The 24,416-nt window shown below is 35.6% G+C and overlaps 1 protein-coding gene and 1 pseudogene across 8 annotated transcripts; both read right to left on the bottom strand.

Annotated features, from left to right (window-relative positions):
- Window positions 1-425: 425 nt before the first annotated feature.
- LOC104887290 (protein DETOXIFICATION 45, chloroplastic-like) lies at window positions 426-12,021 on the bottom strand. Of its 8 annotated transcripts, none has more exons than XR_007270986.2 (17): window positions 11,601-12,015; window positions 7,356-7,766; window positions 6,667-6,809; window positions 6,431-6,559; window positions 6,214-6,353; window positions 5,933-6,068; window positions 5,805-5,861; window positions 5,399-5,495; window positions 5,216-5,316; window positions 4,880-5,043; window positions 4,703-4,774; window positions 4,435-4,551; window positions 3,959-4,054; window positions 3,767-3,888; window positions 3,522-3,579; window positions 3,144-3,277; window positions 426-865 (listed from the first exon to the last, which is right to left on the bottom strand). XR_007270986.2 is itself a non-coding variant. In XM_048638446.2 (17 exons), exons 3-16 carry the CDS (start codon window positions 7,724-7,726, stop codon window positions 3,528-3,530), a joined length of 1,797 nt encoding a protein of 598 aa, XP_048494403.1. In that variant the 5' UTR covers window positions 7,727-7,766; window positions 11,082-11,140; window positions 11,601-12,015; the 3' UTR covers window positions 2,762-3,277; window positions 3,522-3,527. The 8 variants fall into 8 exon arrangements, 6 of the variants coding, with proteins under 6 accessions (XP_048494403.1, XP_048494402.1, XP_048494404.1 ...); XR_007270987.2 differs by having other exon boundaries at window positions 3,202-3,277; XM_048638446.2 differs by lacking the exon at window positions 426-865 and adding an exon at window positions 11,082-11,140 and having other exon boundaries at window positions 2,762-3,277.
- Window positions 12,022-14,384: 2,363 nt separating this feature from the next.
- On the bottom strand, window positions 14,385-16,795 carry LOC104887384 (protein DETOXIFICATION 45, chloroplastic-like; annotated as a pseudogene).
- Between the last annotated feature and the right edge of the window lie 7,621 nt (window positions 16,796-24,416).

The raw sequence follows: 24,416 nt of genomic DNA, 5'->3' as shown, positions 1-24,416 counted from the left end.
TGGCATCCAATGGTTAAGAGGTCTACTTATGGCATCCCCATCATATTTCTATGTACGTTTAATCGATAACTTTTAGATTTGTCAATTCAGCATGCAAGGTTCAGAAAAGTTCGAGGTTTCGTCATTTTCACCAATCAATTTTAACCTATGACAAAAAAATTACAGCAAAAATATGTTTCATTAAAAGATTTTGTAAACATTAATTAGATATAGGTATATTTCCTCCAACAAAAAAATTATCAATTTTCGTACATATTCGTAAAAAGTTTGGTTAGTTAAGTTATATTTGCATCTTTGTATCATATAAAATTAAGAATTAATTTGTATTACCTGTAATAAGAACTTTTTTTACGAGAATAATAACTTCATTTGTACTCTATGAATTTGATATTGTATTGATAACAACAAAACAAAATATCAAAATATAAAGAAAATGCTAAAATGATTTGTACTACGCTTCTCAAAAGAAAAAAAATAAATTACAACAAAATTTCTATGAAGATACACATAGTACTACACTACTACTATAGGTACTAGTTACACTACTTCCAGTACTACTGGAAAACACGCCATTAACAGAAGGAAATTCCGTCGTAAATTTGTTGCAGAATATATTTTTCCAGCTAGAATTCCTGTTATTAGAGGTGTTTAATGGGTCAAAGGCCTGTTTTCATCCCTAATACGTCTCGTTCATAAGAGAGTTGGGATTAAAATGGGTCGAACAAAAACGAGCTATGTTGCAAATAAGGGGGGTCAGGTATAAATGATAGAAAGATCAAACGAGCTGGGTTGTCTCCTCTTATTCTCTCTTATCTCCCTTCTAACTAAAGATGACCATCCAGTCCGGATCAAATCCTGCTCCGCCCTATCCGAATGAAAAGAAAAATTTGAGTCGACAATGACAAAGAATAATATGAATAATAAGTATATATTATATAATTAGTTGAACAATGTTTATTATGTAAGGTAGAATTAGAAATGATTGAGATGAACTTCTTCAGATAAATAATGAGATTAAAGTATTTTTAATAAATATACATTGAACATAATCTTTCATAATAACAAATTACTTACCTACATAGATATTGACAAATAATTATTTTATACAAAATATTAACGAAAAATGTGCATCACACATACTCAAATATAGAGTAAAAATTTTAAGACTTATTAAAAATAAAAACTCAAATACATATTAAATTAAACTTCTGTATAAAAATTACTTTACAAAAAGGTTATGATCCAGTCTGGACCAATAAACCAAATTTTTTTAAAAAAACTTGGACTGAAGATTGTACAAAAAGTCTCTATGGTTTCGGTCCACACCTAAAGATGAGTACTCATAAGTACATTTTTTCGTGTTGAGTTTTCAGTTTTCCTTCATAACTATTGTGTCCTTAGAATGACCAACTCTTAACATAGAATTTGGATTTTCTTGAATTACTTAATTCCTACTACTCTTAGAATATCTGTATCTTGATTGAGTTTTACGAGATTATTGCTTTAGTAGTGGCCTGCTTTCACTTACCATAAAAGATATTCATTTATGAAAGTGTGAGTGAATTACAAAGGTCCAGTCTTTACCCAGAGAGAGTAATAGATGCATGTATTTTAGCTGAGTTTTATGATTTGATTCGCGAGTAATGAATGCATGTATTTTAGCTGAGTTTTATGATTTAATTCGCATTTCCGCAAATATAGGTAAGAAGTACTAAACTTAAAATTTTTATTCACAATTTTGTAAATTTACAATTTTTATTTATAATTTTGTCAATTGTTATTTAATGATTTTGTTTGAGTTGTAGCTCAAGATTTAGATGCGAAAAAATATCGGCTCAATGAGCCTACTAGTGTATATAAATGGCGCAATCTAGAAGCGAGTACAATAGTGTGTGCTCTGTATAAAAGATTGCACGGTCGTATGCCTAATATGCATTGTTGATTTCATGACAACAATCAATACATCTACGAAATGAATCTAAATTTGTTTTCTCATAGTGTCCTATGAAAAGTCAGAGCGTTTGTGTTAATTGCATATTTCAAACTTTTTTTTATCAAAATTAAGTTTTTTTTTTTTACATTGACTAAAGCAACAAATACAAGTACAAGATTGTTTCTAAACTATACATATACAATAAGAACTCAAATCCCGCCATTCCTATATTCTATTGCTACATTATGGGCAGCATTTACATAGTTTTTCTTTATTTTCTTTAATTTCTACATATGAGCATAGTGATGACCAGAATTTTATATATTCAACTATGACCCTTAGCGCTCGTAAGTGTGTGTGGTTGTGGTTGTGGTTGTGCTTAAGGAAATATATTGCCTAATACCATAAAACTAATATTTTGTCTGTTTTTTTTATTACATTGGTTAATATAATGGTACATGACAAAAGTCAAGGCTGTAAATCAAGAATGATATCTAACAGGTAATTAGAAATATATGCTTCAATATATATACCCTAAATAAAATACTTGCTTTTTTCTACTTACAACATTAAAGTATGACACAAGTATCTAAGAAAATAGAGAGATAGAAATAAAGTAAAAGAAATCGTTATACGCTAGGAGCCAGAAAGAATGAATATATTGTCAAAAATATAGCATATTATGTTTTTTTTTTACTGTAATATAGCATATTATCCTGGAGCTTGATAGAAACGAGCATATTATGGTAAAACATTTTGTTTAGGGGAAAAAAAAAGAAATAAAGTACACATGTTAATTGAAGGATTACAATAAGCTTGGAACATTAATACTCCTTCAAAATGTAATAATTAATAATAACCAACAAAAATAATAGCGAGAAATTGCTTAATACCAAAGAATGGAAATTTTGTTTTTTTTAGCCATATGAGTCACGAAGGTGGAAAAGTACAAAGAAAGGGAGGATTCGAACCTGCAACCTATTGTTTACCGCACCTCAATCTTAACCACTAGGCCAAGACATCCTTGGTTAGAAATGAAAATTTGTTTACTCCTTCAAAATGTAATACAATTATCAAATTTTGGTTTCAACACATTAATTAAACCCTCATTTGGCCTAGTCTGATGTTAAATTACTCTACTCAATGGTTGTGCCTATTGCCCTATTCGCTTACAAGAACCAATTTACAGCAAGGAATGTATAGTAATTACCTATGGTGAATATTTTGCCCAAACCAAACGAAGAAATCATGGATGATCTCTTTATTACCTTGAAGAACCGATGTCCTGTAACACTTAGGTTGCTGATGCTAACTATATCAGTCGGATCCAAGTTGATTAATCCCCTAAAAGATACAACGCCGATTAGCTAAACCGATACTTAATAAAGGATTAACGAAAGTAATAGAAAGTGTTGTTAACATTAAAACAAAACTTAACACTTATACTATTCATTAATATAAAAATTAAGTCCTGAACACCTAATACTCAAAACAAATAATATCAAAAGAACTCGCAAAGAATCATACTCTTGTAGATGCAAAATGTGAAACATATAGCATAAGATAATATGCCAAGAAAAAAACGTACTGCAAGTCACTGCGAGTCTGTGTGCAAGAACCACCATGGACCATTCTTTGATTGAATTCTGCAAAAATGAGGCAAAATACTATATAATTAGGGAAAATAAGTAATAATATTGAACTAACCAACATAAAATCAATTGTCATGGACATTAGAAAAGAAAGCACTTGCTAATACTGAAACAAAATATAAGCAGATACTAGGCCTGACATTTATAGCTCATATATTACAAGCAGGTACAAGAAAGGCACCTGAAAAATCCAGCAGCCATGCGCAAGCCCATAAAGAGAGTCAGTCCGAGCCATACACCACGAAGACCAATCACTGACGGAGCATAGAGCAGGACAGCGGATGATATTGCTCCTACCAAAATCTGACATGCAGACAAGTCAGTAGAATGAACTAGAATATTCTTCTAAAACCTACAAGCCTTACCACCTTACCATGGAACAAGCAGCGTAGGGGAAATCTGAAGCGCCATAATGGAGACCGTCAAAAATGAAAGCTAGAGAGTTGAGAGGCTGACTTGCACTGACAAACTGTTACGAAGTGGTGGGTTATGAAATGCTACAATGCTGTTAGATAACGAACACTGATGGCTAGTTTAGTAAGCGGTAATACTGATGGTAATATTAATAAAATTTATATGTAAAAATGTAATTTCTTCAAAAAAAAAAAAAAAAAAAAAGTCATTTTTGTCCATGGGTTTGCTCGATTCCAGAATCTCTTCTTCATTAATTTTCATTACAATTAATTACCACTTTAGAGGTTGTATCGAGTGGTTTTGAGAATGAAGTTTCAATATGATGGGCATTGGAATTAAGACTTCTTCACAAAATGCGTGAAAATTCATTGCCATTACCACCATATATAAGTCGTTTATGTATAAGTGCGATAAACATGAGAAACTATCACTTACCCAAGTGCCAGATTTAACAATCTGTAACACAGCATAATCCTTGGTGAACAAGTTCGCTAAAGAACCAAAAGAGGATCCCAATAGCACAGCTAAGGCGGTACCAGTAATTATTCCAATCTGGGAGAAGTTGAGTACAAAGAAATATTAAGCAATGTAATCAACACATCCACGTGAAGCATATATACTTGAGTGCTAAAAATCAAACATGCAATCATCAGAGTAAAAGACAAGTATTCGTAATAAAAGAACAAAACCAGTAATGCCTAACCTTTAATACAAAGTTGGTTAGCTCTTTCACTGTATTATAGTCACCTTTTGACAATGAACTAGCTACCAGAGCCTGAAATAAAGAGTCCATAAAAGCTTGGTAAATGGAGGTATCATATCTTTTTCTTATTTTAGAGACAAAGTTGACGACTGGAAAACATATAGAGTAAATGTGTACCTGACCAGATGCTGCCAATGCATCAGTAAGAAGAGAGACAGCCAACCACACTTGCATACAGATTTGATGAGCAGCCATGGCTAGAGGACCTTGACGAGCAGCCATTGAGGTCCCGATCGTCATAGTTATCAGAACAGCCAACGTTCTTCCAATAAGAAAACCACCTAAAATAAAGAGAAGTATAAGCAAAATCGATGACAATCCAAACATGTAACCATATAAAAAGCCACAACTAAGTAAACATTTTTACAAGCTAAAATCGTTAATATGTTAGGATATTAAATAAATGCTACATGGGGAAACAGCAAAACAACATGAAGTTTTTCTGACACTCACCAGACTTCAAATAGACTCCAAAGTTCAAATCTCCCAATTTTGGAGGTAATAATATTGCCCTCTTGCTAAGAAACCAAATCATCAAGAAGCTACCAATATATCTTGCACACAAAAAAAGCAGCATGGTCACCAATTCAGCCAAAAAAAAAGATGATTAACAGACTCCAGTAAGAGTGCACATACTGAGAAACAACAGTAGCAGTGGCTGCTCCAGTAACACCCATCTGAAAATAATATATAAAGAGTGGGAACATGAAAACAGCTGCAAGATTAGCGACGCCTGCATATTGATATATAAAACACACACATCAAGAAAAAAAGGGGAGAGTAAGAAAAGGCACAAAGAATTAGGGAAAGAGAGTAACCAAAAATCAAAGAAAGTAAATAGGGTGTATATGCAATTGTATAAAGTCCGACGTAGAGTCCTGAGTCCTGGCTGGTGTGGCTGGACTAGACTCAAGGAAAGTTTAGAGTGGATTTGGACGCGAAAAAGTTCGGACAGGACTGGAGATTTAGTTTTGGACTGGAATTTTAACTGGCCAAGCCCAAACAACCTAGAGGTAAAATCAAAAGCAATGCGAAAACATACCTAAACAGAATACAGGGGATTTGGTGTCCTTGAATTCCCTTAGGATTCCCTGCCGAGCTATGACAGTAACACAGCATGGGCACCAAGAGCTCTAAGTAATTAAACCAAAAGCAATGCCAAAAATATACCTAGACAGAATACAGGAGTTTTGGTGTCTTTGAAGCCTCTTAGGATTCCCTGAAGAGCTAATGACATTACTACAGCAGGGGCACCAAGAGCTCTAAGTGATAAAAATCTCTGCGCCGGAACTCGCATTGGAGAATCCTGCAAGAAAAAGGATAAAATGACAAATACGACCAGCAACAATAACAAAGGGCTCATGGTTATCATCATGAGTCTTCAGTTTAGGATTCCTTTTGAAAACAAGGATGAAGATCTCAATAACCATATGATATTGTTTAAAACTTACTGATGAGATACCCATCAAACTGAGGAATGATCCGGTTCCCAAGAGTAAAGCTAGGGCCTCAATGATGCCAATGCCTGCAGCGAGTAACAATGCTGTAGAAACTGATGACAACTGTTTTCTTTCGAACTCTTCATGACCATCTAGAAGGTGCAAATGCAATACATCAAAATTCAGTTATTATAATAATTCAGTGGCCAAAAACGGTTGGAATGTCAACCTGAAGAAGACTTTGATATATCTTCCGCTACGAAAGAAGTAGCAACACTTAGAAGTGGTATGTTGAATAGCTTCGAAATAATATTAAAGATTGACATAGAAACACCAGCTGATGCTAGTTGTACAGCTCCTGCACATAATAATATAGCTTTGAAACACAATACTCATATATGCGAAAAGAAAAATAAGTTGTACAGAAAGCACTAAATAGGAAACATATGAAATTAGATTTTAAACCTAATCTGCCAATATAAGCTGTCTCCATCAGCTGCGCCATAGGATCAATGGCCTGGCTAGCTAATGCGGGCAAAGAAAGCATAATAAGCTCCCGTTTAACATTCTGAGGGGGCAACTGATTGGGAGGCTGAAATACGGACTCGCTGCAAATGCATGAAGAAATTTAAACATATAAACTATCATTATCCTTATTCTGTATGTCACACAAGACAAAACTAACATAAAAAAAATGCATTCCTTTAAATAAAAAATTAGCTCTTAAGTCTAAAGATTCAAGCTAACAATTTTCATAGAGCAGGCACACATGTTATGAGACCGAGGGCTCGATAGTCGTACTACCCTAGGTGAAAAGAAGCACGTAATGAGCTAATTATACTCCTAAGACAAAATGGAACTATACAGGGGGTCCAACTCCCATAAAAGGCCTGTGATAGCGCAATAAACCAATTACATATTAACATAATAAGAAGTAAAATTATATAATATGCAGAGGAAGCTAAGGGTTATATAGGAAGATAGCATAAAAGAAAAAAAAAAACCGACAGCATAACAAGATAAAAGATAAAAAAAGACAGTTATCTTCATGTTGTGAGTATAAACACATGCTGAAAGGGGTTGGAGGAAGGGCAATGAAACAGCAACATGGACATAAACTCTTCACAAAAAGGAAATATCATAGAATTTCAAACCTTACACCATTATCATCATCCTTTTTGAGAGAAGCCTCCTCGGCAACTGTTTCCACTAAGTCATGAGAATCATCCTCCACATCACAAGGCTCCATACTGCATTCGGAACTCACTAGACTATATGTCACATTCTGAAAAGGCTTTCTACAACGAATAACGGCTTCCTGAGAAAACTTTCTTCTGTCAGCAGACAGATAATAGCGTCCAGAAACATCTTCACATCTCTTCCGAATAGCTGCTAATGAAGAACAAGATCCAAATGATCGGCCCATGGAATTTGAACCAGATGTCTTGTTTGCCATGCTCCATCTTCTCCTAGTGCTAGCAAATGCTGCTGAGATTTTCCCACCACAAAGTTGTGCAGCTGTCATTCTTGAAGCTTTTTATGTTGTCCCTCAGCCCATAAAAAATCTGCATAAAGCATGAAAAAATCAATGAAATGCGAAAAAGATTGTACATTGTCCTTAAACTATTCATTCCAAAAGACTGCAATATACATTTTTGATTGAAGAGAAAACACAAGATCACTCCTCAAACCAAGCAACATCACATAACAATGGTGATCCACAAATACAAAAAATAAGGACGAGAATTGACATCAAGCCCGCTTTGTCTACTTAAAATTATGTCTTTGCCTTTTGACATTCTTTTCTGATTTTAACAATGTGAAAGTAATCTATGTTTTCCCATTTATAATTTTTCCTACATTAGCCAATTTCTAAGAGATAATGATGCGGCTATTCACCAACAGCCCCAGCCATATTGTGAATATAGCTTACTAGTAAAATGTCAATCAAAGATCTTATTTTTCGTCCAAATGGACAAGTAGATGTTTCGAATTCAAGTCGATCCAAGGCACGTGGACATATCACATGATACATCCTTCATTAACATTTACTTTGGTATTAAGTTATAGCTTCACCCTCTAATGTCAATGCTTCCTTAATGAATAATGCCTCTTACACAACACCCCCCCCCCCAAGACCTTAAAACAGACACTGGAAAGATCCATCATTTACCAAAATACTTCCATCTCCACCCTACACACACAAGCGCGCGCACGCACATACTCAAACATAGAAACAAAAATAACAAAATAGAAACATCCCATGAAGTGAAATTGACAATTAATAACGAATTTTGAGCATTTGTTAGATTAAGAAATACTACCTCCATTCCTTTTTAATAATTACACTTTTACTTTTGATACTATTCACAAATTTCTCTTTGACTATCATTTGTGATTTATGGTTAAGTGAAACTATAGTCATGTGAGGTCTTCTTTTATTCGTCTTGTACTTTTAGAATATCAACTTTTTATATTTTTTACAAATACAAAATTATAGATACAAAGGCTCATCGGCATGCGTGAAAAGTGTGAGTGTAACTATTAAAAAGGAACGGAGGTGGTAAACTTTTGTATATTTAAAGCAATAAAGCAGTGTTACACTACATACCAAGGGTACCAACAAACAGCAAAATAAATTACATCAAACAAACAGAATTATGAAAGATAAGATATTTACTTATGAACTAATTCAACATTTAATTACGCTACTAAAGCAACTGTAACCTATGTTACCTGGACTCGGCTAGGAGTGTCGGAAACGGGTACGGATCCGAGTGTCGGGTACGGCAATTCCAAAAAATCAGGACACGGGGACTCTCTCCGAAATTTGGACACGGGTACGGGTACGCGAAAATAATTTTTTATTATTAATATTACTTAAAATTTAGAAACTAAAATTTAAGAATGAAGAGTGAAGACACAGATATGGAAAACATCAAAAAAAAAATAAGGGAACAGCAAAAAAAAGTCAAAAAGATAAAGTATGTACACTATGATAATATTTGAAAAGAAATAATTAAATACATTCAAAATCTCTTTTGTTGCTGTCAAAAATAAAAAAGAAATCTCCTTGGCCCACCAATCTTTTTAATTAAAAAAGTTAAAACAAACCTCTGGCCCACCCATTCTGTTTTTCTCCCTCTTCACTTCGACCTTTCAGAACCTCACCCACAAAGTAGAAGATGGATCTTCATTTTTGCCGGTGAACTCGTCGGATCATCGACGGCGAGCAAATTCAACTAATAAATGCGCCTCGTCTTGACGTGCAAAAGCCCCACTCTCTCTTTTATAATCTCGACGCTTTCGCTTTCAATTTTCAGATCTAGGGTTTACTACTCAAACCCTAGATCTGAAAATTGAAGGTGATATCGTTATTATTTGGTACAAATCAATCTCCAATTCTATGAAGTTGAAGATATGGAGCGAAATTGGTAATAGATCTTGTGTTTTTTCTTTATTTGTATTTCTCTTTTGTTAGATTTAGGGTTTCTGTTTCTCCCTCTTCTACTTTGGCCGTGTCCGAGTGCAAAGTAAAGGATCCGACGCGTATTTCGTACCCGTGTCAGTGTCGTACCGACACAGGTATTTGGCGAAATTTGCCGAGTCCGGGTAACAGAGACTGTAACAACCCGAATCTACAACCAACCTAATTAGGAACTAAACACAGCGGACATCCTAATCCGGGTCATTACCATCACACTTACCACGAGTGTGGACCTCAAAAACGCTTAACTTACTAAAACTTTTAGAATCCAATGAATATATTAGAACCTCTAACTCTTATAAACTATATTAAGTGATCCTCAAATATTTTAAACAGCTAGATATGTTATTAAAATTCTACAGAAAATTCAGCAGAATTCCATTTGTAATATGGACCGCCTAAAACTTAATTTAGGACTCGCGTCCGATTCATAATCCTGTATCCACAAAATCCAGCAATCCAAACAATTTTAAAACTTTACAAACTCAAATCTTTTTAATTTAATTACAAATTAACTATTAACTATAATATTACACAGCCGGTCGTCCTCGCCGCGATACAAATAATATGAATAACATATATCAGACCTTCATCAATAATACTACCTTCATGTACCTGCATATAATATCAGCCAGTTTGGCTGAGAAAGATTCCATATTGTAAAGCCAATTATATATGCAGGTAGGATGCATTAATCATATCCTACAAATCATTTTTCTTTCAAAACATATAAATAAAATAACAAACTTTATAAAATCATTTCTTTCTTTCTTTTCTAAAACAAATCCTTTCTTTTCTATTTCTAAATCAAATCCTTTCTATTTCCTTCTTTAAATCAAATCCTTTCTTTTTCTTTTTTTCGAAATCTTTCTTTTTTTTTTCCTTTTCCAAACAAATCCTTGCTTTCCTTTTTCTTTCACGAAGAAAGAATCATAAACCTAGGGAATGGAACGAACTTTCCTTGCCTTTGGGCTAGCTAGGCCCTCCGGATAATTATAGACAAAGACCCCTAGTTTGCACACCCTACATACGGCCAAACCCCAACAGAAGATCTAAGGCCGAGGTACTGATCAAAGTACCCCCAACTATTTTGTAATGTCGAGACGATGCCGACAAGGTTCCAATTCCTTGAGACACCATAAAGGCAATCCCAACCAGTTTAAAAACATAAAACTATCCATAAATCTTTTTCCGTAACTATTCTATAATTCAAGCTTTGAAAACAAACTATCTGTATTAGGAGGAACATCCTCCTATTCAAACCAATCTCAACTCAAGAGAGATACATACCTTTTTTTATAATCTTTTCTCGTAAATATGAAAGTTTTAGTTAAAATCTTATCTTTTGTAGACCTTTCTCGTAACTATTAAACATTTGAGTAAGGAATCTTACCTCTTAGGAATCACAGCAAAACAACCACCTCCAAAACGACTCTTTAGTGAACTCGAAAGCTACATAATAACATATATGTATTCAATAAATAGAATTGTCTAACTAGTAATGAGCTTTAACTAACTCTAGTTTTATAAAATATGAGCCTCTTACTTTAAATGACATAACTAACTAATACTAACAATCCCAACAACAACTACACAACGGCAACCCAACAACAACAATACTATAGCAACATAATAGCAGCAACAATAAACAGCAACAACCCACACCACCACTACGACAACAGAATAACAACCTATAGCAACTACTCCACAATTCAATAAACCATTTTAACAATAAACCACCACAACATCATTACCCCATCATCAAAACGACGACAACAACAACGTACTAACAACAGCGCAACAACGACAAGAACAACAACAATACAATAGCACAAACAACAACAACAACTTATGCTGATTTACAAACTGGAACTTAGAAGTTCAAGAAGAAAAGAAAGAGGTACGAGTATACCTCTGCTCACAAGAGCAGCGAAGAACAGAGGAATAGAGGGACAGAGGGGTCTCGAAGCTTCGGCGAGGCTGATTGAGCACCGACAACTCAGTGGTGCACCACCGCAAGTAAACGACAAAAACAAGACCCGCAATACAAGTAGAGGAGATGAGGGAGGAGAGAGAAACACAGGGCTGCGATGGCTCGCGAGCAGCACCGCTAGAACAACAATAATAACGACGACGGAGAGAGGAACAGGGCTGCGAGGTGCAGCGCGAGTCTCCGGCGAGCTGAAAACGGCCGACGACGGCGCGGGTTCGCCGGGGTTTCACGGGGTTTTTGGGTAGAAGACACGGGAAAGAGAGGAGGGATTTAAGGGATTTGAGTTTTTCAATTTTTGACCGACAACAGGGGGTTTGGATTTATCTCCTCCAAACAAATCGACAAGTGCAAAAGAAATGAGTCGACTAATTTTCTATTTGGTCAAATACCACTCAACTTAGTCGCACATAAGACCCAAAATAATAATAATAATAATAATAATAATAATAATAATAACAATTCTATAAAGTTAAATAAATAAATACATTACAGCATGACAAAATAATTCATACTCCAACTCAAATAAATTAAGAATTTTCGAAACATAATTAACTTAATAAATATAATTAATATTTAATAAACGCACTTAAAAACAGGACTATTACAGCAACATATTAAGTTCTTTAATCTTCTAAGTTATAACATCAGATTACCCGGGGGGGGGGGGGGAGGACAATCGCATTCAATTAATCATTATCAGTTAATCACGCAAAACAATATTTTCCAGTAAGAAAACAATTCATCACTTCCATTTTTTAGTACTCCAAATGGAAATTTCTGGCAGAAGAATTCTTATAAATAGCAATTAGTAGTATGAAATAAGGGAGAGAATTCCCAGCAAAAAAAAAGATGATATAAACAAAATTCTTAAAGTAGAAAAAGAAAAATAAGGATATTAAAAGATAGTAAAAGATATGAAAAGTAGAGAAAGAAATAAAATATCTTAGTGGGTATTGTAGAGTGAATGAGAGAGATGAAGAAGTTGCAGAGGAAGTGGTTTTGATGTCGAAGTCTTTCCAAGATTGAATTTTTTTTGAGTAAGTTTTTTTTAAAACATGCGAAGGCTGGTAGAGGGTTTTTTTTTTGGAGGTGGTTTTGGGTTTTTTTTTAGGATGGTTGTTTTTAATGTAAAATTAATTCATTAATTGAGAATCATACGAAATCTACAATAAGAATTGATACTTATAAATAAATAAATATTTTAATATAAATTAGCAATAAATAAAATTGATTCCTTAGGATAGTTGGAGTAATAATTTGTTCAATATAAAATTCTAAACTAGTAAAATCACAATTTTTGATTGTTAACTTGTTATATTTCGCAAAATTAACTTTAAAAGAAAATCAAAAGAATTATCCAAAATTGAGTTTACTTATTAATATAATTCCAACATATGATATTTAGGGCTGAAACTTAGTCTTCGGATTTTAGCTTCTTAAAACTTTCACATACTATCTTCTTGTAATATTTGTTATTCGATAAGTTGGATTGTAGTGATGTTATTTGAATATGTTTGTCTGCTCAAGAGAAACTTGTACTTTACTCGGTTAAATCTTGATTTGAGTTGACTTAAGTCGAATTCAGGAAACCAGAACTTCACTCATTAAGTTCGTAAGTAGTTTGATATGTTTTAAGGTAATTCTTGGTAAGGTTAATAGCACCACTATGGTGGTAGGGATGGTGGTGGTAGGAGGGATGGTGGTGGTCGGAGAGGAGGAGGGTGAGTGGAGAGGAGGAGTTTGGGTAGTGAACGAGAGAGGTTAGGGGGTAGCAGTAGAGGTGTAAGGGTGAGGGGTGGGCTGCGGGATGGACAAGGGAAGAGGAGAGGGGGAGTTTATGGATCCAGAGTAGGGGGACTGGGCGAGGCCCAGTGAGAGGGATACGGGCCACAGGAGGACGTGGAGTGGGACGGGGAGAAGTAGGAGGGGGTTGGGGTGTGGGCTGGTGTGTGGGGTAGGATGTATGGGAGTGAGTAAGAGGGAATTGGGCTGAAAAATCTGGACCAAGGAAGGTGTAACAGATGGACGAGGGAGGAGGAGATTGGAGGGAGTGAAATGGAAAAACATTCTCATCAAAGGTAACATGACGGGATAAGATGACCTTGCCCGAATTTAAATCAAGGCAACGATAGCCCCGGTAATTAGACGGGTAGCCAAGAAAGACAGAACGAGAGGAGCGAGGGGCGAGTTTGTGAGGCCTTTTGGAGGAGATGTTGGGATAGCACAAGCAACCAAACACACGAAGATGGTCGTAGGAGCGAGGGTTGTTTGTGATAGATAATGGAAGTGGGGGAGCGGAAACGGGGGGACTTGATGGGGAGAATGTTATGAAGATAGACAGCAGTGTGGAGAGACTCGACCCAAAAATGAGGTGGAAGAGAGGCATGATAGAGAAGGGCAAGAACCATTTCATTAAGACGGTGAATCATGTGTTCGACTTTGCCATTTTGAGATGAGGTTTGAGGACACGAAAAACGAAAGATGAGGCCATTTTGGATAGCAAATTGGTGGAATGGGGTGTTATCAAATTCACGACCCAAATCACATTGAAAAGATTTAACAATGAGATTAAATTGAGTCCTCACATAGGCACTAAATTGCAAGAATTTTGTAAACGATTCAGACTTATATTTTAGGGGATACACCCATATATAGTGGGTGTAATCATCAATGAGCACAAGATAATACTTATAACCACTTTTACTAAGCAAAGGAGAAGTGTAACACAGCATAATCCTTGGTGAACAAGTTCGCTAAAGAACCAAAAGAGGGTCCCAATAGCACAGCTAAGGCGGTACCAGTAATTATTCCAATCTGGGAGAAGTTGAGTACAAAGAAATATTAAGCAATGTAATCAACACATCCACGTGAAGCATATATACTTGAGTGCTAAAAATCAAACATGCAATCATCAGAGTAAAAGACAAGTATTCGTAATAAAAGAACAAAACCAGTAACGCCTAACCTTTAACACAAAGTTGGTTAGCTCTTTCACTATATCATAGTCACCTCTTGACAATGAACTAGCTACCAGAGCCTGAAATAAAGAGTCCATAAAAGCTTGGTAAATGGAGGTATCATATCTTTTTCTTATTTTAGAGACAAAATTGACGACTGGAAAACATATAGAGTAAATGTGTACCTGACCAGATGGTGCCAATGCGTTAGTAAGAAGAGAGACAGCCAACCACACTTGCATACAGATTTGATGAGCAGCCATTGCTAGAGGACCTTACGAGCAGCCATTGAGGTCCCGATCGTTATAGTTATCAGAACAGCCATCGTTCTTCCAATAAGAAAACCACCTAAAATAAAGAGAAGTATAAGCAAAATCGATGACAATCCAAACATGTAACCCTATAAAAAGCCACAACTAAGCAAACTTTTTTACAAGCTAAAACCGTTAATATGTTAGGATATTAAATAAATGCTGCATGGGGAAACAGCAAAACAACATGAAGTTTTTCTGACACTCACCAGACTTCAAATAGACTCCAAAGTTCAAATCTCCCAATTTTGGAGGCAATAATATTGCCCTCTTGCTAAGAAACCAAATCATCAAGAAGCTACCAATATATCTTGCACACAAAAAAGCAGCATGGTCACCAATTCAGCCCAAAAAAAGATGATTAAAAGACTCCAGGAAGAGTGCACATACTAAGAAACAACAGTAGCAGTGGCTGCTCCAGTAACACCCATCTGAAAATAATATATAAAGAGTGGGAACATGAAAACAGCTGCAAGATTAGCGACGCCTGCATATTGATATATAAAACACACACATCAAGAAAAAAAGGGGAGAGTAAGAAAAGGCACAAAGAATTAGGGAAAGAGAGTAACCAAAAATCAAAGAAAGTAAATAGGGTGTATATGCAATTGTATAAAGTCCGACGTCCAGTCCAATACAGTCCTGAGTCCTGGCTGGTGTGGCTGGACTAGACTCAAGGAAAGTTTAGAGTGGATTTGGACGCGAAAAAGTTCGGACAGGACTGGAGATTTAGTTTTGGACTGGAATTTTAACTGGCCAAGTCCAAACAACCTAGAGGTAAAATCAAAAGCAATGCTAAAACATACCTAGACAGAATACAGGGGATTTGGTGTCCTTGAATTCCCTTAGGATTCCCTGCTGAGCTATGACAGTACAACAGCAGGGGCACCAAGAGCTCTAAGTAATTAAATCAAAAGCAATGCCAAGAATATACCTAGACAGAATACAGGGGTTTTGGTGTCTTTGAAGCCTCTTAGGATTCCCTGAAGAGCTAATGACAGTACTACAGCAGGGGCACCAAGAGCTCTAAGTGATAAAAATCTCTACGCCGGAACTCGCATTGGAGAATCCTGCAAGAAAAAAGATAAAATGACAAATACGACCAGCAACAATAACAAAGGGCTCATGGTTATCATCATGAGTCTTCAGTTTAGGATTCCTTTTAAAAACAAGGATGAAGATCTCAATAACCATATGATATTGTTTAAAACTTACTGATGAGATACCCATCAAACCGAGGAATGATCCAGTTCCCAAGAGTAAAGCTAGGGCCTCAATGATGCCAATGCCTGCAGCGAGTAACAATGCTGTAGAAACTGATGACAACTGTTTTCTTTCAAACTCTTCATGACCATCTAGAAGGTGCAAATGCAATACATCAAAATTCAATTATTATAATAATTCAGTGGCCAAAAACGGTTGGAATGTCAACCTGAAGAAGACTTTGATATATCTTCCGCTACGAAAGAAGTAGCAACACTTAGAAGTGGTATGTTGAATAGCTTCGAAATAATATTAAAGATTGACATAGAAACACCAGCTGATGCTAGTTGTACAGCTCCTGCACATAATAATATAGCTTTGAAACACAATACTCATATATGCGAAAAGAAAAATAAGTTGTACCGAAAGCACTAAATAGGAAACATATGAAATTAGATTTTAAACCTAATCTGCCAATATAAGCTGTCTCCATCAGCTGCGACATAGGATCAATGGCCTGGCTAGCTAATGCGGGCTAAGAAAGCATAATAAGCTCCCGTTTAACATTCTGAGGGGGCAATTGATAGGGAGGCTGAAATACGGACTCGCTGCAAATGCATGAAGAAATTTAAACATATAAACTATCATTATCCTTATTTTGTATGTCACACAAGACAAAACTAACATAAAAAAAAATGCATTCCTTTAAATAAAAAATTAGCTCTTAAGTTTGAAGATTCAAGCTAACAATTTTCATAGAGCAGGCACACATGTTATGAGACCAAGGGCTCAATAGTCGTACTACCCTAGGTGAAAAGAAGCACGTAATGAGCTAATTATACTCCTAAGACAAAATGGAACTATACAGGAGCCCCTTTTTTGTGTATCAGGTTCTTATAATCCAACCTCTACGCCCATTTCAAGTTCTAATATCTCATGCAAGTCCTGCAATACTCATTTAAGCTTTCTGTTACTTGGTTGTATGATTCTAAACAAGTTTAAGACACTTAGCGAATGAAAATAAGTGAAAGTAAGCCATTTCGAGCCTTTTTTGGGTTTAATATTCTTATAATTCAACCTCTACGCCTATCTCAAGTTCTAATGCCTCATGCAAGTCCTACAATACTCATTTAAGCTTTCTATTACTTGGTTGTATGATTCTAATCAAGTTTAAGACACTTAGGCAATGAAAATGATTGAAAGTAAGCCATTTCGAGCGTTTTTTGGGTTTAATGTTCCTATAATTCAACCTCTACGTCTATTTCAAGTTCTAATGCATCATGCAAGTCCTACAATACTCATTTAAGCTTTCTATTACTTGGTTGCATGATTCTAAGCAAGTTTAAGACACTTAGCCAATGAAAATGATTGAAAGTAAGCCATTTCGAGCCCTTTTTTGTGTTTAAGGTTCCTATAATCCAACCTCTAAGCCTATTTCAAGTTCTAATGCCTCATGAAAGTCCTGCAATACTCATTTAAGCTTTCTATTACTTGGTTGTATGATTATAAGCAAGTTTAAGACACTTAGCCAATGAAAATGATTAAAAGTAAGCCATTTCGAGCCCTTTTTTTGGGTTCAATGTTCCTATAATCCAACCTCTACGCCTATTTCATGTTCTAATGCATCATGCAAGTCCTAGAATACTCATTTAAGCTTTCTATTACTTCGTTCTATGATTCTAAGCAAGTTTAAGACACTTAGCCAATGAAAATGATTGAAAGTAAGCCATTTCGAGCCATTTTTTGGATTTAGTGTTCCTATAATCCAACCGCTATGCCTATTTCAAGTTCTGATGCCTCGTGTAAGTCTTAAAACAGTCATTTAAACTTTATATTACTTGGTTGTATGATTATAAGCAAGTTTAAGACACTTAGCCAATGAAAATGATTGAAAGTAAGCCATTTCGAGCCCTTTTTTGGGTTCAATGTTCTTATAATCCAACCTCTACGCCTATTTCAAGTTCTAATGCCTCATGCAAGTCCTACAATACTAATTTAAGCTTTTTATTACTTGGATGTATGATTCTAAGCAAGTTTAAGACACTTAACCAAATGAAAATGAGTGAAAGTAAGCCATTTCGAGCCCTTTTTTGGGTTTAATGTTCCTATAATCCAACCTCTATGCCTATTTCAAGTTCTAATGCCTCATGCAAGTCCTACAATACTCATTTAAGCTTTATATTACTTATTCGTATGATTCTAAGCAATTTTAAGACACTTAGCCAACGAAAATGATTGAAAGTAAGCCATTTCGAGCCATTTTTTTGGGTTTAGTGTTCCTATAATCCAACCTCTATGCCTATTTCAAGTTCTAATGCCTTATGCAAATCCTACAATACTCATTTGAGCTTTCTATTACTTGTTCGTATGATTCTAAGCAAGTTTAAGACACTTAGCCAATGAAAATGATTGAAAGTAGGCCATTTCTTGCCCTTTTTTGTGTTAATGGTCATATAATCCAACCTCTACGCCTATTTCAAGTTCTAATACATCATGAAAGTCCTATAATACTCATTTAAGCTTTCTATTACTTGGTTGTATGATTCTAAGCAAGTTTAAGGCACTTAGCCAATGAAAATGATTGAAAGTGAGCCATTTCGAGCCCTTTTTTTGTGTTTAAGGTTCCTATAATCCAACCTCTACGCCCATTTCAAGTTCTAATGTCTCATGCAAGTCCTGCAATACTCATTTAAGCTTTCTATTACTTGGTTGTATGATTCTAAGCAAGTTTAAGACACTTAGCGAATGAAAATGAGTGAAAGTAAGTCATTTCGAGCCTTTTTTTGGTTTAATGTTCCTATAATCCAACCTCTACGCCTATCTCAAGTTCTAATTGTCATGCAAGTCCTACAATACCCATTTAAGCTTTCTATTACTTGGTTGTATGATTCTAATCAAGTTTAAGACACTTAGGCAATGAAAATTATTGAAATTAAGCCATTTCGAGCCTTTTTTGGGTTTAATGTTCCTATAATTCAACCTCTACGCCTATTTCAAGTTCTAATGCATCATGCAAGTTCTAAAATACTCATTTAAGCTTTCTATTACTTCGTTCTATGATTCTAAGCAAGTTTAAGACACTTAGCCAATGAAAATGATTGAAAGTAAGCCATTTCGAGCCCTTTTTTGTGTTTAAGGTTTCTATAATCCAACCTCTACGCCTATTTCAAGTTCTAATGCCTCATGAAAGTTCTGCAATACTCATTTAAGCTTTCTATTACTTGGTTGTATGATTCTAAGCAAGTTTAAGACACTTAGCCAATGAAAATGATGAAAGTAAGCCATTTCGAGCCCTTTTTTGGGTTCAATGTTCCTATAATTCAACCTCTACGCCTATTTCAAGTTCTAATGCATCATGCAAGTCCTACAATACTCATTTAAGCTTTCTATTACTTCGTTCTATGATTCTAAGCAAGTTTAAGACACTTAGCCAATGAAAATGATTGAAAGTAAGCCATTTCGAGCCATTTTTTGGGTTTAATATTCCTATAATCCAACCTCTATGCCTATTTCAAGTTCTAATGCCTCATGTTAGTCTTAAAACACTCATTTAAGCTTTATATTACTTGGTTGTATGATTATAATCAAGTTTAAGACACTTAGCCAATGAAAATGATTGAAAGTAAGCCATTTCGAGCCTTTTTTGGGTTCAATGTTCCTATAATCCAACCTCTACGCCTATTTCAAGTTCTAATGCATCATGCAAGTCCTACAATACTCATTTAAGCTTTCTATTAGTTTGTTCTATGATTCTTAACAAGTTTAAGACACTTAGCCAATGAAAATGATTGAAAGTAAGCCATTACGAGCCATTTTTTGGGTTTAGTGTTCCTATAATCCAACCTCTATGCCTATTTCAAGTTCTAATGCCTCATGTAAGTTCTAAAATACTCATTTAAGCTTTCTATTACTTGGGTGTATGATTATAAGCAAGTTTAAGACACTTAGCCAATGAAAATGATTGAAAGTAAGCCATTTCGAGCCCTTTTTTGGGTTCAATGTTCTTATAATCCAACCTCTACGCCTATTTCAAGTTCTAATGCCTCATGCAAGTCCTACAATACTAATTTAAGCTTTTTATTACTTGGATGTATGATTCTAAGCAAGTTTAAGACACTTAACCAAATGAAAATGAGTGAAAGTAAGCCATTTCGAGCCCTTTTTTGGGTTTAATGTTCCTATAATCCAACCTCTATGCCTATTTCAAGTTCTAATGCCTCATGCAAGTCCTACAATACTCATTTAAGCTTTCTATTACTTGTTCGTATGATTCTAAGCAATTTTAAGACACTTAGCCAATGAAAATGATTGAAAGTAAGCCATTTCGAGCCATTTTTTGGGTTTAATGTTCCTATAATCCAACCTCTACGCCTATTTCAAGTTCTAATGCCTCATGAAAGTCCTATAATACTCATTTAAGCTTTCTATTACTTGGTTTTATGATCTAAGCAAGTTTAAGACACTTAGCCAATGAAAATTAATGAAAGCTATCAATATTATTTCAATTACCTTGATTTGCAGGACTTTGTTATTGATCGGCACCTTCTTTCCAGACTCATCCCTCATGTGTGTGTCCATGAACAATTCCAAAGCGGAAGGCAGCACCCCTCCACGCTGTGCGGCCTACACGTTCATACGCATTAATTAAATAAAGTATCTGGATTAAATGTATTCAAGACAAGTTACACTTACCAATCTCTTGGCGCGCTCTGCTGAGGAAATGGAGCCCTGGCAATGAGAAGGAGGTACGTTGCTGGTCAAGTTACCTCCTCGCCGGTTTTTGTTGACCTTCTCAGATCGTGCTCCGAAGTTGTCGTCTTGAGCATTCTTCATCATCTGCTCGTGAATGCTCACAGACAACCACGTCGGACATACACCACCCTTCTTCTTTACTATCAAGTGGTGATTATCTTTCAACCTTTTGGCCATTTTTTTGTCGAAACGGTCTACATACATATAAGAAACCAATCACAAAGGGTTAGTTTACATATTATAAACTTAAGTATAAAGGGTTAGTTTACATATATAAGAAAACCAATCACAAAGGGTTAGTTTACATATTATAAACTTAACAAATACGATTTCACCTTGAAAAGAGAAAACCAATGGTTTTTTGTGTCGTCATCAACCTGAGAGCAGTTCCTCCACGGATGATGGAAATGTTGCTTGAAGCATTTACTCATGGAGCGAATGACTCCATTGTCAAACATGATAAAAAGCAATTAAAACCAAGTGAACAACACCAAAAAAATCTATTAAAAGTAATAAAGTATTACGCTCATAATATAACTTACCAAAGTCCATTGGGGTCCAACTCCTTTCGCTTGTCAACTACCCCAACCTCATGATTGTCATCTACCCTGACTTCTTCCTCTGCCTCGTCCCTCTCCAACTCGCCATCAAGCTCAGGCTGAGGCTCAGGCTGAGGCTCAGGACCCTCTCTACCACGACCTCGACCACTACCCCCACCACGAGAACCACCACCTCGAGATCCGACACATGATGACATCTGCAAAATAAATCACCAATAAAGATTGAAGGTATGGGAAAGCTTGAAATTAATAACATATTATAATCAATAAACAATGAAATTAATCCTAAACAAATTACAAAACCGTAATACAAAATATTGGAAATCACTTAATTAATCAATTTTTAAAAAACTTGAAATTAAACAAAGATTAAATGACTAAAACACATATAATAGAAATAAATAAATTTTTTTATACATAGAATACGACAAAGTGATAAAATGACAAACATATTGTCTTACAACAAAAGCAAGTACATAAGGTAACAAAACATACTAAACATCATCAAATAAATCATAATCATCAAAGTCATCCTCGTCATCATCATCGTTAGTCAAATCACCAATCTCGTCGCTGCTTTCATATTCACTTGGTTCTCCTTGTTCATTCGGCGCCTCAAATTCCATGATCTCACCATTATTATTGTCGTCACCAGCATCATAATCTGGTATCTCATCCGGAGCACAAAGAACTGCAGCGGTATCAGTTCTTTCCTCCTGGAGAACATCAAAATCAACCGGGGCATCAACTTCGGACCTTACATTCGTTTAAACACAACCCACCATTGCACTTTATCCCTCCTAAGACGAGGATTATCGGCGTGCCATGTGATTGTCACTTGGATGTGCTAAGGTACCTTGCAGTCGAGGATTGTCGGCGTGCCATGTGATTTCCTGAGAGATATTCTTAGTTGCAAACAACCTCTGCAACCTCGATGTGATTGGAAAGTAGATTAGCAGGAATAAGCTTGCTCTTAGAAGTTTTCTTGTACCGATCACTACCGCATACACTACACTTATCTAAGTGAGCATAGCCCTTCCAAAACAACATACAACCTCTAGGACATGCATGTATCCTCTCATGAGGAAGCTCCAAACCCTTTAGAACTTTCTTTGTGTCGTAGAAAGTTCTTCCCACGTGGTTGTTCTGGGGTATCGCCTCATTTAATAAACTAGCAAACCCATCAACACACCTGTGTGGTAGGTTATACTCACACTTTAAACTTATGATTCTAGAAGCCATCTCCAGCACGGACATCTTGCTCCCTTCATACAAGGGATTCTCGGCCGCCTTGAGAAGGTCGAAAAACTTCTTCGCTTCACCATTCTTCTTCAACTGAGTTTGAAAGTGCAAGCATGGCATGATCTTTAGTATTCCCTAAAGCATCCACAGCCATATCCATATACGGATTTGACTGAGCTGAAGATGAGGAGGACCCCGTAGCACGTTCACCATGACATAACAAATCAAAGTAATTCGGTTTAAAACCCTTACTGTACAAATGTACTTTGACCGTGTCCTCATCCAAGTAACGCAAGTTATTACACCGGATGCATGGACATTTTATCTTGTCATCGTCATTTAAATGTAGATGTTGTAAACAAAACTCAATGAACTTATCAACCCCTTTCACAAACTCAGTTCTAAGGGAACGCCCATCAAGTCTGTTATACATCCAACTACGTTCCTTCCTTTTCATAATTTAAAACTCTACACACAACTAGAAAGTATCAATTCACTATATTCACTACTTGTTAATAGAAGTACGTACCATATGTAGTAGACAAATATTAGACAATTTATGAATAATAAGAATTACTAACAAATCCAAAAGATTAACAACACTACATAATAAATAAAGTACAGTAAGTATATACTAAATACATTCACAAATATATAGTGAACATATACTAAATATACACTAAATCTATTATACTAAACATATATTTAATATATACAACCAACTCAATTCGATACAACTAAAAAATAATATCTTTGCAAAGCACCTAGAATAATAAGCCCTTGATAATATAAATTTGATATGTGACCATTAATTGTACTTAATTCTCTACGTGTAATAAATTAATTACTCAATTTGTCTAAAGCATGTAACATTAACAACATCACTTCACAATTATCATGAATAAATTAAACAAGTTGATGAACAACACCAATACTAAACATGTTCTTTTATCATCAACACTTAACATATTCAATTATCAACAACAACAACACTTAACATATTTAATTATCAACAACAACAACACTTAACATATTTAATTATCAACAACAAATTCACTTAACAACAACAACAACAACAACAACAATGCAATTGAAAACAACAACAACAATCATCACTCACAACAACGACAACTATCAACAACAACTATGAACAACAACAATACATCAAAAATACCAAAAACCCCAATCAACAACAAGGAATTCAAGCCAAAAATCAACAAAACTAAGGTATAAAATTCATACCTTAAGCAATTGTAGAAGAGAGAGTGACGACGGCGGCGACGCTAGCAGCGGCAGGGCGTCGGTGATGCTCCGGCAAGAGTTGGCCCTATAAGAGAGATGCTCCGTCTGAGAGGAGTACTATGCGAGCCAGCGCGAGTGAAGGTAAATAGAGGCGCGAGTGGCGGCGGTCTTCCGGCGACAATGGAGGCACGGCGGTTCGCCGGCGACAATGGAGGCACGGCGGTTTGCCGGCGACAATGGAGAGGTTAGGGTTTGGTAAATGGCGAAATTTGTTGAGATGTCGTCGAAATGTGTTTGCAAGGGTCGAGTAAGGTGTTGGTATATCCGCGTATTTAGCGTCCGCCTGGCCTCATTTAGCGTCCGTTAGGCGGACGCTAAATTTAATACTTTTTATAAAAATAAATCAGCTACAATTAGCGTCCGTTTGACGGACGCTGACCTCTTTAGACCGACGGAAAATTACGTCTG

The sequence above is a fragment of the Beta vulgaris genome, chromosome 2, assembly GCF_026745355.1.
Source record: "Beta vulgaris subsp. vulgaris cultivar EL10 chromosome 2, EL10.2, whole genome shotgun sequence".
Classification (NCBI taxonomy): domain Eukaryota; kingdom Viridiplantae; phylum Streptophyta; class Magnoliopsida; order Caryophyllales; family Amaranthaceae; genus Beta; species Beta vulgaris.
The sequence above is the reverse complement of the archived record's forward strand: the minus strand, read 5'-3'. Positions and strand labels throughout refer to the sequence as shown.